The 13,019-nt window shown below is 35.6% G+C and overlaps 1 protein-coding gene across 4 annotated transcripts in view; it reads left to right on the top strand.

The window, feature by feature from the left end:
* The window catches only part of PRDM5 (PR/SET domain 5), a 229,896-nt gene that overhangs the window by 157,438 nt on the left and 59,439 nt on the right, over positions 1-13,019 (top strand). The window contains exons 13-15 of one of the 4 annotated variants that reach the window (XM_047718341.1): positions 1,055-1,148; positions 1,725-1,776; positions 3,493-3,681. In XM_047718341.1, coding sequence (XP_047574297.1) covers positions 1,055-1,148; positions 1,725-1,776; positions 3,493-3,604 — 258 coding nt within the window. In that variant the 3' untranslated portion in view covers positions 3,605-3,681. Of the gene's footprint in view, positions 1-1,054; positions 1,149-1,483; positions 1,666-1,724; positions 1,777-3,492; positions 3,682-5,298; positions 6,011-13,019 lie in introns of those variants that run through there. The other 3 variants (XM_047718342.1, XM_047718343.1, XM_047718339.1) reach the window with 3 other exon arrangements.

Raw genomic sequence — 13,019 nt, 5'->3', positions numbered from 1 at the left:
GAGAGAGAGAGGGAAGCAGGCTTCCCACCGAGCAGAGAGCCCGATGTGGGACTCGATCCCAGGACCCTGAGATCATGACCTGAGCCGAAGGCAGCGGCTTAACCCACTGAGCCACCCAGGCGCCCCTCCTTTTTTTTTTTTTGGGGGGGGGGGAGAGCCTGCTCTTTTCTTTAAACTCTAACATTCTGTCAAAATTCACTTTTGATGAGGGGCGCCTGGGTGGCTCAGTGGGTTAAGCCTCTGCCTTCGGCTCAGGTCATGGTCTCGGGGTCCTGGGATCGATCCCCGCGTCGGGCTCTCTGCTCAGCGGGGAGCCTGCTTCCCTTCCTCACTCTCTCTGCCTGCCTCTCTGCCTACTTGTGATGTCTCTGTCGAATAGATAAATGAAATCTTAAAAAAAAAAATTCACTTTTGATGATACATATTCACCTTTCCTTGTGTGGTTGTTTTATGCTTAAATTAAAGGTATGTTGAGGGCAAGGATGTTCTTTCAAATTGACTGCTCAATTAACACCTGCTGATTTTCAAGATCAAGTCAGATTTATATTCCTTTCTGCTTTGCCGTAAAATCAATCCAGTCAGGCAAGCGTAATGCAAATAACAGATTACTTTATTGAGATTAATTCTGTCCTCGGGAGTTAAATACACACAAAGAATGTGAAAAATGCTTCTAAGGAAGTATTTCTTGGCAGCAGTCAAGGGAGCTATAACCCCATTTTGATTATGTGGTTTTGCCAGCATATACTGGTTTTGTATAACTTAATCATTTTTACTTGGGGGCTCCATAAAGGCTTAAAAAGTAAACTGCAGAATTATTTTCAAATTAGCACTAATGCAGGAGTCTAAGGTTTTGTTTTTTTTTTTGTTTTTTTTTTGTTTTTTTGAACCAGAGGGAATACTCATGATAAATTGTTTAAAATCTCATTGTGATACTAAATCATTTTAATGAAACATAATCCTGGAAAAAAAGGATTAACCATTGTCAGAGGCACTTAATCATTTTTACCTAATTCTTTATATTTATCCTTGATCCTTTTTATTCCTTTCCGTTTAGACACATACAGGAGAAAAGGAGAAAATCTGCCCATATTGTGGCCAGAAATTTGCCAGCAGTGGTACACTGAGAGTTCATATCCGTAGTCACACAGGTATGTAGATTGTAATTGGTGATAAAAACAACTTAAATCAAATTCTTTTAAAAGTAGAAATATAATCTTAGCTGTTTTCTCTTCCTTCTAATTTTATAGAATCCAGTCCCTTACTGGAGAAACATTTTAAATAAGTTTACTTTCCCAATTAAGTTAAATATCTGAAATGGAAATAATTTGGCTAATGTTTGGTTGTGATATAATTGTGATTTACTGTATATTCTGTTCTAATAGAGGAATAGGGAATAGCAGTTTGACTTTTTATAGAAGGCTAAGGGCCTCCTCTTAAAATTCCTTCCTATAACTGACATCAAATGTGGCTTTTTTAAATTTAGAAAGTTCTTGGAATATTGCCTGGACGCTGTAAGATTTTATTGGATATGAGGGTGATGCAACCATAATGTCCGGTATGCCATGGATTACTTCCTAAAGGGATCGTCCCTTGATTTCTTCTGACTTTTTGTGCAATTTCTCCCATGAAAGAGGACTGTGCCCTAGTGAAGCCTGAATAAACAACTAAATATTCTTTTTTAAAATTTTAACTGAAGTATAGTTGACATAGAATATTTGTTTCAGGTATACAACATAGTGATCTGGTAATTATATGTGTTATAAAAAGCTCACCATGGTAAGTCTAGGATAAGTCTAACATACCATCTGTCACCGTACAAAGTTATTACAGTATTATTGACTATATTCTCACTGCTGCACTTTTTATCCCCATGATTTATTTTGTGACTGAAGTTTATTCCCTTATCTTCTTCACCTATTTCACCCATCCCCCACTGCCTTCCCCTCTGGCAATCACTAGTTAGTTCTCTATGAGTCTGTTTCTCTTTTTGTTGTTGGAGTTGGCATTTGTTTTTTTGTTTGTTTTTTAGATTCCACATATAAGTGAAATTGTAGGGTATTTGTCTTTCAGTTACTTAGCATAATATCCTCTAGGTCCATCCATACTCTTGTAAATGACAAGATATCGTTCCTTTTTATGATTCGGTCATATTCCATCATGTATATATACCACATTTCTCTTATCCATTTATCTGTCAATAGATATTTACATTGTGTTGCCTCCATATCTTGGCCCTTGTAAATGATGCTCCAGTGAACATAGAGGTGCATACATCTTTTTGAATTAATGTTTTCGTTTTCTTTGGGTAAATACCCAGAAGTGCAATTACTGCATCATATGGTGCTTCCATTTTAAGTTTTTTTGAGGACCCTCCAAACTGTTTTCCAGAGTGGCTGTATCAACTTACATTCCTACTGATAAGTTTACGAGGGTTCCCCGTTCTCTACAGTCTCACCACCACTTGTTATTTCTAGTCTTTTTGATACTAGGTATTCTGACAGATGTGAGATATCTCATTGTGGTTTCGATTTGCGTTTCCCTGACGATGAGTGATGTTGAGCATCTTTTCATGTGTCTGTTGGCCATCTGGATGTCTTCTTTGGAAAAATGCCTGTTCATGTCTTCTGCACATTTTTTCATTGGATCATTTGTTGTTTTGGTCTTGAGTTGTATGAGTTCTTAGCATATTTTGGATATTAATCCTGAACTGGGTATGTCATTAGCAAATATATTTAAACAATTAAATATTCTTGACAGAACCTTGTCTGGATTTTGTCTATCATGTAGAGAAATACTTGAAAAAACTTGAAAAAAAAACTCTAAATATTGAGAGCCAGATTATTTTACCTGAATCTTAATGGTTTTCAGTAGCTGGACTGTATATGATAAAATGTAACTGGATTACACTGCTGAAGCTTCCTATTCAAGAGGGAGAGTATTTGACTTTATCACTGTACTCCCAGTACCTCAGGCAGTAGATGTCTAGCATAGTAACTATTTTATGGGTGAGGAAATGTTAGCTTACTTAGGCCAAAGAATCAATAGTACAGTTATTACACATAGGCAGAGGAAAGGACAACAGTGGAACATGATTTCTTATTCTGGAAATTTTTTGGCTAAAGCTAAAAGACATAATGTCAAAGTAGTATTTGTAATCTTAGCGTGGCCTCTTCAATACTTTTAAATGAAACCTATAATCAAGAACATATCAAACATTATACATGATGGATGTAGAATAATGGATATCCTAATGAGAGAAAGGAGGTCTTCTTGCTTAGAAGTATCCAGGGAAAGTGAAGTTTTGGGGACCAAAACAGAAGCAGAGAACAAAAAAAAGAAGAGAGAGAAGCAAAAGGAAAAGAGCGGTAGAGAGCCATGTTGAGGGCCGGTGGACTTAAAATCATGCCAGAGGCTTAGCACCATGTCCTGATTGTATAGAAGAAACAGGTGATTGATATAATTTCTTATATTATTGTTCTCTCCTTTTCTTAGGTTTTTCCTTCTTACAGGATATCATCCTGAGAATATTATGTTCAGTATCTTTCCTTTTCCTTTCTTTCAAGTTTATCAAGATCCTAAATCATTAAATATACTGAAACTTTAATAATTTATAAACATAATCTTGATTGACTGTTGATAAGAAGCTAATTTACTATCATGTTGTCTGTCATAAATAATCACGGGATTTTCAAAATATGTATTACCCTGAAAAATGCATTTTTGTTGGAAAAAATGCATTTAGGTGGCTGTGTTCCTGATTAACCAGACCTTTTTGTTTAATAAATGTTGAAAGAAGGACTTGGTTGGAAAAATTATTTTTAGTGGTGTTTTAAATTCTGAACTATGTGTTTCTCACCAACTTCTTTCTTAAAATTAAACTGTAATGTTCTCCAAGATAACCTCTTAAAAGTTTAATTTACCTTGTCACATCAAAAGTTGTCCTTGGGGGCACCTGGGTGGCTCAGTGGGTTAAGCTTCTGCTTTCGGCTCAGGTCATGGTCTCAGGGTCCTGGGATCGAGCCCCACATCGGGCTCTCTGCTCAGTGGGGAGCCTGCTTCCTCTTCTCTCTCTCTCTGCCTGCCTCTCTGCCTACTTGTGATCTCTCTCTCTCTCTCTCTCTCTCTCTGTCAAATAAATAAAATCTTTAAAAAAAAAAAGTTGTCCTTGGCTTTTTATCTTCCTTATTAGGCATAAACCCATAGTTTACTTGATTTCTAAGTCCACAAGGAGATCATAGGCAGTAAAATTTGTTTAAAAAAAAGAACAGTCTCCTGTTCCTTGAAGAGCTGTTGATAACAGTGGGGAAAAAATGGAAATAGAGCTTGCAAATCCAACATTGAGAAGACTGGTTAAATAAATTACAGTATATCTATAAATTAGAATATACTGTAAACAACAAGAGCAATATGATATACTAGTACATCATGTATTAGTTACCATGAAAAGAAACATAAGTTACAAAAAAAGGTATATTTTTGTAACGATTATATATATATATATAAAGGCCTTAGAGGTTAAGTGCTAAATCATTAGCTGGTTATTTCTTCTTATTATAAATATGGAAAACTTGAATTTTCTTGAAGATTTTCTGTGTCTTCACATAATAAGTTTCTTGTCTAATAAAATATTTGAAATATATTAACATTATGATTATACATGTACCTGCTATTATTAGATTTATGCTAAATTATTTAGACCTGGGATGTCTGGGTGGCTCAGTTGTTAAGCGTCTGCCTTTGGCTCAGGTCATGATCCTAGGATCCTGGGATTGAGGCTCACCTGGGCTCCCTGCTCAGTGGGGAGTCTGCTTCTCCCTCCCCCAGCCTGTGCTCTCCTGCTTTCTCTGTGTCAAATAAATAAATAAGATCTTAAAAAATAAATAAGAATAAATAAGAAAAAATAAATTATTTAGATGTGACATCTTTCTGCATCTGACTCTCAAATGAAGCAGCAAAAAGAAGTGCAAAAATATATTTTAAAAAGGGACAAATGAGAGTGAGGAAGCAAATATGGTGACATTAAACCCAAGTGAGGATATATATGGCTTATTGTACTATTTTTCCAATTTTTCTGCCTGTTTGAAAATTTTTGTAATTAAAAGTGGGACTGTTCTTTCCAGTAAGAACAACTGAGTGTATGCAGATGCCAGCCAACTGCTGCTAAGAACTGTTTCCTGAACATCCAGCTTCACAGCTTACATCTTGTTCAAATGTCCCTCAAAGCCTAGTTCTTTCAACAGGAAGACTTCTATTCTTTAAATATAAACAGACTTTCTATTGTTCTGTTTTGTCACTTACAGTCATGCCACTCAGAGAAAACTCAGATTCTTCTGAAGAAGCAGAACTTCATTACTGCATGCTTAGTCATCTCTAAAAGGGAATTCCATGAAATTTGCAATTGGCGTAGAGTCTTTAGAAGTTTGTTTGGTTTTTTTTAAATACATTGTAAAGTATATCTGTTTTTTACAAAAGAAGGCTTAAAGAGTTGGTAAGGCTTACCCAGTCACGCTGTTATCCGACTGACTATAAATCTCGTGGTTTACCCTGGCTTTCTGCAAAATGACTGTCCCTTACCTATCACAAGACTCATCAATTATTAATTCCTCTTCCATTTGACATTCCAGGCTCACTTATTAGGCTTCTTTCACTTTTCCCGAGTCTACAAGTAAATGTAACTTTCTCCATGATATGTCACGTGACCATCCCTCACTCCCACCACATTAGGTGGGTATGCTCTGTCTTGTACTTCTCTCAACACAGCACACTTCCAAGTGCTCATACTTCTTTGGTCATTCGTAAGTTCTCTGTTCCCTTAGAGCTCTGCCCATATCTGATAACTCACTTGTTTACTATGCCTGGCATGGAGAAAGAAACTAGTAAATGCTTCTTGAATAAATGAAAGAAACTACAAACAATTATTGTACCTGTGGGGTGGTGGAAAGAATGCTGGCTTCATAGCGAGAAGTCCTGGATTTTAATGTAAATTTAATTGACCATAAAATCATTTTTTCATAAATTAACTATACAATCATGGAATTCACTTTGAGAAATGTTAGAATCAAAGAAAAAGCTTACCAAATGTATAAATATATAATATATAAATATATATATATTTTATATATATATGTATATATAAAATATATAAATATAAAGTTGGGCCCTTTGCTCTCCTTTCCGTTCTTTACCCCATTGCTTTATCATGCTATTGGTTGTAAACAATTGTATAATAAATAACAGTTAATGTGTTGGTTAACTAATAGTTAAGATTTAGCTCACCAATATATGTAAAGTTACAGTGCTTAAATGAAGGAATAAAGAACAATATTTGGCCAAATAGCACTAAAAACTTACCATGACTCTTTTTAACTTGGACTTGCCTAGTTTTTAAAATTCTTATTAGAAAAAAGGTAGAGGAAATTGGTCCTGACAAATACCCTATCCATTTTGTTTGACAAGGTCCACTCTACAGGAACTGGAATAATTACAAACAATTGTGTAGGATATTAAAGTCTCTTGCTCTCCATAGCCTCTCATCTAGTAGAGATTTGGGGATTCCATTGCTTTCTATATATAAACATCTCTTTTCAGTTATGATATTGTACTTACTTTGCGTATCTGCTCCATGACTGGATTCTGAGCTGAAGGCCAGGGCAGATCAGTCTTGGGTTTTTAATCAAGCTTATTGAAGGAGAGAAGCTCTTTCAAATATCTGAGTTAATCCTTCCACAGTAAGTGTGATAGGTTTCTAAGACCATTCTCATTTTCTAGTTAAGGAAGATGAGATTCAGAGAAGTAAATGACCTATCGAGTCAAGGTAGTAAGACCCAAATCTTTTGACTATTTTATTTCTATTTTATTTTATTCTGTTTTATTTTATTTAGTTCTATTTAATACTTGTATTATCTCTTCTTTTTTGCTAAACAGCTGCTACACAGTTGTTTTATTATTTTTTATTTTTTTATTTTTTTTTTTAGATTTTATTTATTTATTTGACAGAGAGAGATCACAAGCAGGCAGAGAGGCAGGTAGAGAGAGAGGAGGAAGCAGGCTCCCTGCCGAGCAGAGAGCCCGATGCGGGCCTCGATCCCAGGACCCTGAGATCATGACCTGAGCCGAAGGCAGCGGCCTAACCCACTGAGCCACCCAGGCGCCCCTACACAGTTGTTTTAATTACAAGAATTACACACATTCTATAAGTTCTCCAGTATAAAAGACGAATGGAATTCTCTAAGTCACATATTATTTTAGTAGTATGAAAATTTTACCTTTTAGAGTGAAATGGAAGGGGTGTGTGTGTGTGTGTGTGTGTGTGTGTATTTTGCATTCACGTGTTCATTTTCTCCTGAGTCACCTTTATAGGGGGCAATAACATACGGAGAAAATGATAATTAAATTTAATTTTCCAGATTTTTTGCCTTTATTTTTTAGATTTGCCTTATTTTTTTAAGATTTTATTTACCTTATTTTTAGAATATATTTATCTATAAATGGCTATAAATATATCTAATATTTATTTACATATATAAATATATATAATTGCATATTATGTGTATAATTATAATATAATAATATAGATATAAACATCTATATATTTTAGTTTTAGGTTCACAGTGAAATGAGGAGAAGATCCAGAGATATTCCCACCTACTCCCTCCCTCCACATGTATACCCTCTTCTGTTATCAACACCCCCAATGTGATATGTGTTATAATTGATGAACCCACATTGACACATTTTAGTCACCCAAAGTCTATAGCTTACATTATGGTTCACTCTTGATGTACATTCTGCGGGTTTGGCAAATATGTAATGTGTCTTCATCAATATGATATCGTACAGAGTACTTCCACTGCCCTAAAAATCCTCTGCACTTTGCCTATTTATCCCCCACCCTCAATGCCTGGCAGCCACTGATCATATTACTGTCTCCATATATTTGTTTTCCAGAAAACCATTTGATGTTTATATAATTTGACATTTTTCAGAATGCCAGGTAGTTGGATAGATTACTTTTTTTTTTTTAATTTCTAGGAAATAATTATTGATAGTTGGGATTTTTAGTGAGTGGATGTACATTTGAACACAGTGCAATGTGATAGGATTTTTATAGAGATAATCTTTTCACGGTTTTCCCATTATGTTGAAGGTGTCAATTTCATTTTATTTTTGTAGTATTCAAAGTGTCCACCAATATTTTGGGAAGGTAATTCTCTCTTTTTTATAACATCAAATAACATTACATTTTATGAAGAGAAAACAGGACTCCTGTCTGTGTTTCTTCCTTCCAGTTTGCCAATTGGTATCTTTCATCATTTCCTATTTAGTATAGTGATGGTATTGCTTTGTGGAATATTAAAGGCAGTTTCCTTCATATAAATTTTCTCAGAACAGGTCTTATTTTATTGGCTCATGACTAATGGCCATTCTATAAGACAGTGAGAATATAGCTATTGGATTACTGCTGTTAGTTCTGGGAGGAGTCTTAGTATTTCTATCTCTATTGTAATTTTTTGTTAATAGTGCTTTTAAAAAAATTTTAAAAACTTCTGCAATTCACATTTTGATTGGTTTTATCCTTTACTACCTTAAGTAATCAACTAGTTGTATCCTCACTTCACCTTCTTTCCCCTCCTTTTCCCTCTCCTTCCAATTACCTCCATTTTGTACTGCTAAGGTGAAGTCTGGCAAAACTTTGTGGGTTTTTTTTCCATTAACTTTGAAAATGTTACCTTTTACAAACCCTGTATTTACCTTCTGAAGTCCATTCATTCTTCATGATTAGATGATTAGAATAAGAACATGCACAGCGAGTGTGCACAAGGCGTTTGCTTTTGTTGATTATTAAAGTACAGTACTCTTCACTTTTAAAATAGAAAAGAATTTCATAAATTTCTAGTTCAAGCCTATTCACTGAACCCATGCCCTACAAAATGTAGTGACTTGCTAAGGTTACACTACTTGTATATTGTTCCTCTAGAGCTAAACTAAGGCTTCAACTTTGTTCAGTGTACACTTTGCTAGTATTTTTAGTTCTTATTTTGATTTTTACTGTTACTCTTGAACTTACTGTAGAATTACATACATTCTTTCCATAATGTTTGATGATAGTATCTTGCTGATATAGCCATCAGTTGAGGTTACTAATCTTGACGTGGAAGCTTGAGATCTGTAGTTTGTTATTTAATTTCACTTATGGAGAAACTTTGCCACCACAAAGTGAGCTATCTCCACTTCTTGGTATTTAATACCTATTTTATATCTGAAGTATGGATCCTGGAGTCATAAGCTAGGCTTTCAAATTCCATTTTACTCCTTTCCTCCCTGTGTGAGCTTTATAGTAAATTGCTTAACCTTTCAAAGCTTAGTTTCCTCATCTAAAGAACAGGGGTAAGAACAGATCCAGTGGGAATGCCTGGGTGGCTCACTTGGTTAAGCATCTGCCTTCTGCTCAGGTTGTGATCCCATGGTCCTAGGATCAAGCCCCACATGGGACTCCCTGCTCAGCAGAGTCAGCTTTGCTCTTTCCCTCTGCCTGCTGTTTCCCCTTGCTTGTACTTTCTCAGTGTCAAATAAATAAATAAAAATCTTGAAAAAGAAAGAAAAAAAAAAAGAGTCCCAGCATCATGGCATTGCTTTGAGGAACAAATGAAAAGTCTATGTCAAGAAACCTTGCCAGTGCCTAGCACAGTATGTGTATGCGATATGTGAGCTGTTGCTGTCACGGCTGCTGTTTGCTTTGTCTTCGTTATTCCTGTCCGTATTTAACCACAGTTATGCAACCTCCCTTGATATATGGTCTGACCTTCTGTTCCCAGTGTCATCATCATCATCTTTTTATAACCTTTCGCAGCAGAATATAGATCATCTGTAGAACATAGAGGAGGGTTTGCTGTCAGACATGGCTGGTTTGGGGTGACTGAGGGTGCATGTAGTGTGTTTTGCTGTTGCCATCATTGAAGGTGAAATGTTTAGGTCTGTGCCTGGCAGGCAGCTCTGTAATTTATCATCCGATTTCCTATGCTACAGTGACAGGGATGGCACTCTGTGGGTCAGCCGAAATAGTAGAGCACATTCTCCTGTTGGTTTATAGCTTCTTAGGGTCAGTGAGAGCTGGGGTTAATTCCGCAAGGGAATCCATGCACTGTGACATAAATTCCATCAGTTGTTCATAAATTATGAAAGAAATTCTAGGAACTGCTTTTGGGGTTTTAAAGCTCTGGGCCAGAAGGTTAATTACTTGCCTACAGTTCCAACCAACTTTTCATGTTAATAGATACCGGCTGTGTTGGCCCTTCTGTTCTAGGCTTGCTTGCACACTGTTGTTTGACTATAGTAATAAATCATTGTTTTAGGAATTAGTTTTTTTTTTTTTTTTTTTTTAGTAAATATGTGTGATCAGCTTAGAAATAAAGGATCAGTATATTATAATTTGGTTATACTTGGATTTTAGCCATTGTTTTTCTAATTCTTTTTCTAAAGGAATTTATTCATTCTTTTTAGAATATTTGTTCAAAATTCGGGGCGCCTGGGTGGCTCAGTGGGTTAAGCCGCTGCCTTCGGCTCAGGTCATGATCCCAGGTCCTGGGTTCGAGCCCCACATCGGGCTTTCTGCTCAGCAGGGAGCCTGCTTCCTCCTCTCTCTGCCTGCCTCTCTGCTTACTTGTGATTTCTCTCTGTCAAATAAATAAATAAAAATCTTTAAAAAAAATATTCAAAATTATAAAAATGTTAGCTATAATTATAAACAACAAGACAGTGTGACAATTATTAATAAATAAAAATAGACAATTAGCAAAGTCATTATGAACACAAATGAAAATTTAATGCATGTTTATCACATTTTTATAAGAATAAGATAACTTGCCTGTATTGAGAGGAAGCTTATTTTGCTATATTTATTTTCTAAGTGGTTAATTACTAACATTAGGTCATATTGAATGTTCTCTTACCTGCAGATAAACTAAGAATTCACAGAAGAGTTGAGTGTAGAATCTGCACAGAAGTAAATGATAGTCTCAGCATTACACTTTCAGAGCCTTACATTTTCCCTAAGAACTCATTTGTAAAGTCTTGAATTTCATGATTTTTGTTCTCCATATTATTTTGACATTTCAGATAATTTTTGAACACTGATCACATCAGTGGAATGTAGTGTTTCTTTCCTATTCTTTTTTCTCTTTCTGTACTTTGCTCCCCTGGTTGATTTGGGAGGTTAGTGACAAGTGCATATAACAACTTAAAAGAGAGAGAGGGAGAAATATCCGTTTTGATTTTCATTGACAGTATTATTATCTACTTTTAAGTATTTTTTTCAAAAATATCAAAGGCCCTAGTTTCTAATGCAAAAGCTATAATGGTTATGTCAGGGTTTGTCAGAGGGTGGATAGAGGCACAGAGGGAAGAGTGAGGGAGTGACATTGGTCTTGGAATGTAGTATCATGAACCAAATGAAGTAGTGAAATAAAGACTCTAAAAAGAGGGATCATTTAGAATATATTAGTGTGGGAATAGCACTAAATTCATATCTTTCAAAAGTTTCCCTGAATGTAAATGAACTAAATGCCCCAACAAAAGACTCAGGGTATCAGATTGTATAAAAAGACAAGACCCATCGATATGCTGTCCACAAGAGACTAATTTTAGACCCAAAGACACCTCCTGATTGAAAGTGAGGGGGTGGAAAACAATTTACCATGCTGATGGACATCAAAAGAAAGCTGGGGTGGCAATCCTTATATCAGACAACTAGATTTTAAACCAAAGATTATAATAAGAGATGAGGAAGAACACTATATCATACTTAAAGGGTCTATCCAACAAGAAGATCTAACAATTGGAAATATGTATGCCCCTGACATGGGAGCAGCCAATTATATAAACAAATGAATAACAATATCAAAGAAACACATTGACAATAATACAGTAATAGTAGATGACTTTAACCCCCATCACTTAAATGGACAGATCATCTAAGCAAAATATCAACAAGGAAGTAAAGGCTTTAAATGACACAGTGGACCAGATAGATGTCAAGACATATTCATAACATTCCATCAAAAAGCAACAGAATACACATTCTCTAGTGCACATGGAACATACTCCAGAAGAGATCACATCCTGGGTTGCAAATGAGGTCTCAACCAGTACCAAAAGATTGGGATCATTCCCTGCATGTTTTTGGACCACAATGCTTTGAAACTAGAACTCAGTCACAAGTAGAAAGTTGGAAAGAACTCAAATATGTGGAGGCTAAGGAGCATCCTACTAAAGAATGAATGGATCAACCAGGAAATTAAAGAATTAATAAAATATATGGAAACATATGAAAATGAAAACACAACTGTTCAAAATCCTTGGAATGCAGCTAAGGCGATCCTAAGAGGAAAGTACACAGCAATACAAACCTTTCTCAAGAAATAAGAAAAGTCTCAAATACACAACCCAACTGTTCACTAAAGGAGCTAGAGAAAGAACAGCAAAGAAAGCCTAAACCCAGCAGGAGAAGAGAAATCATAAAGATCAGAGCAGAAATCAATGAGCTAAAAACCAAAAGAATAGTAGAACAGATCAATAAAAATAGGAGCTGGTTCTTTGAAAGTATTAATAAGATTGATAAACCCCTGGCTGGACTGACAAAAAACAAAAGAGAATGTACACAAATTAATAAAATCATGAATGAAAGAGGAGAGATCACAACCAACACGAAAGAAATACAAACAATTGTAAGAACATATTTTGAGCTATTCTATACCAGCAAATTCGATAATCTGGAAGAAATGAATGCATTCCTAGGCACATTAAACTGCCAAAAGTGAACCAGGAAGAAATGGAAGACCCATAAGCAGTAGCGAAATTGAAGCAGTCATCAAAAATCTCCCAACAAACCTGAGCCCAGGACCAGACGGCTTCCCAGGGGAATTCTACCAAACATTTAAAGAAGAATTTATACCTAGTCTCCTGAAACTGTTCCAAAAAATAGAAATGGATGGAAAACTTTCAAACTCATTTCATGCGGCCAG

The sequence above is a fragment of the Lutra lutra genome, chromosome 2 (assembly GCF_902655055.1).
Source record: "Lutra lutra chromosome 2, mLutLut1.2, whole genome shotgun sequence".
NCBI lineage: Eukaryota > Metazoa > Chordata > Mammalia > Carnivora > Mustelidae > Lutra > Lutra lutra.
The sequence above is the reverse complement of the archived record's forward strand: the minus strand, read 5'-3'. Positions and strand labels throughout refer to the sequence as shown.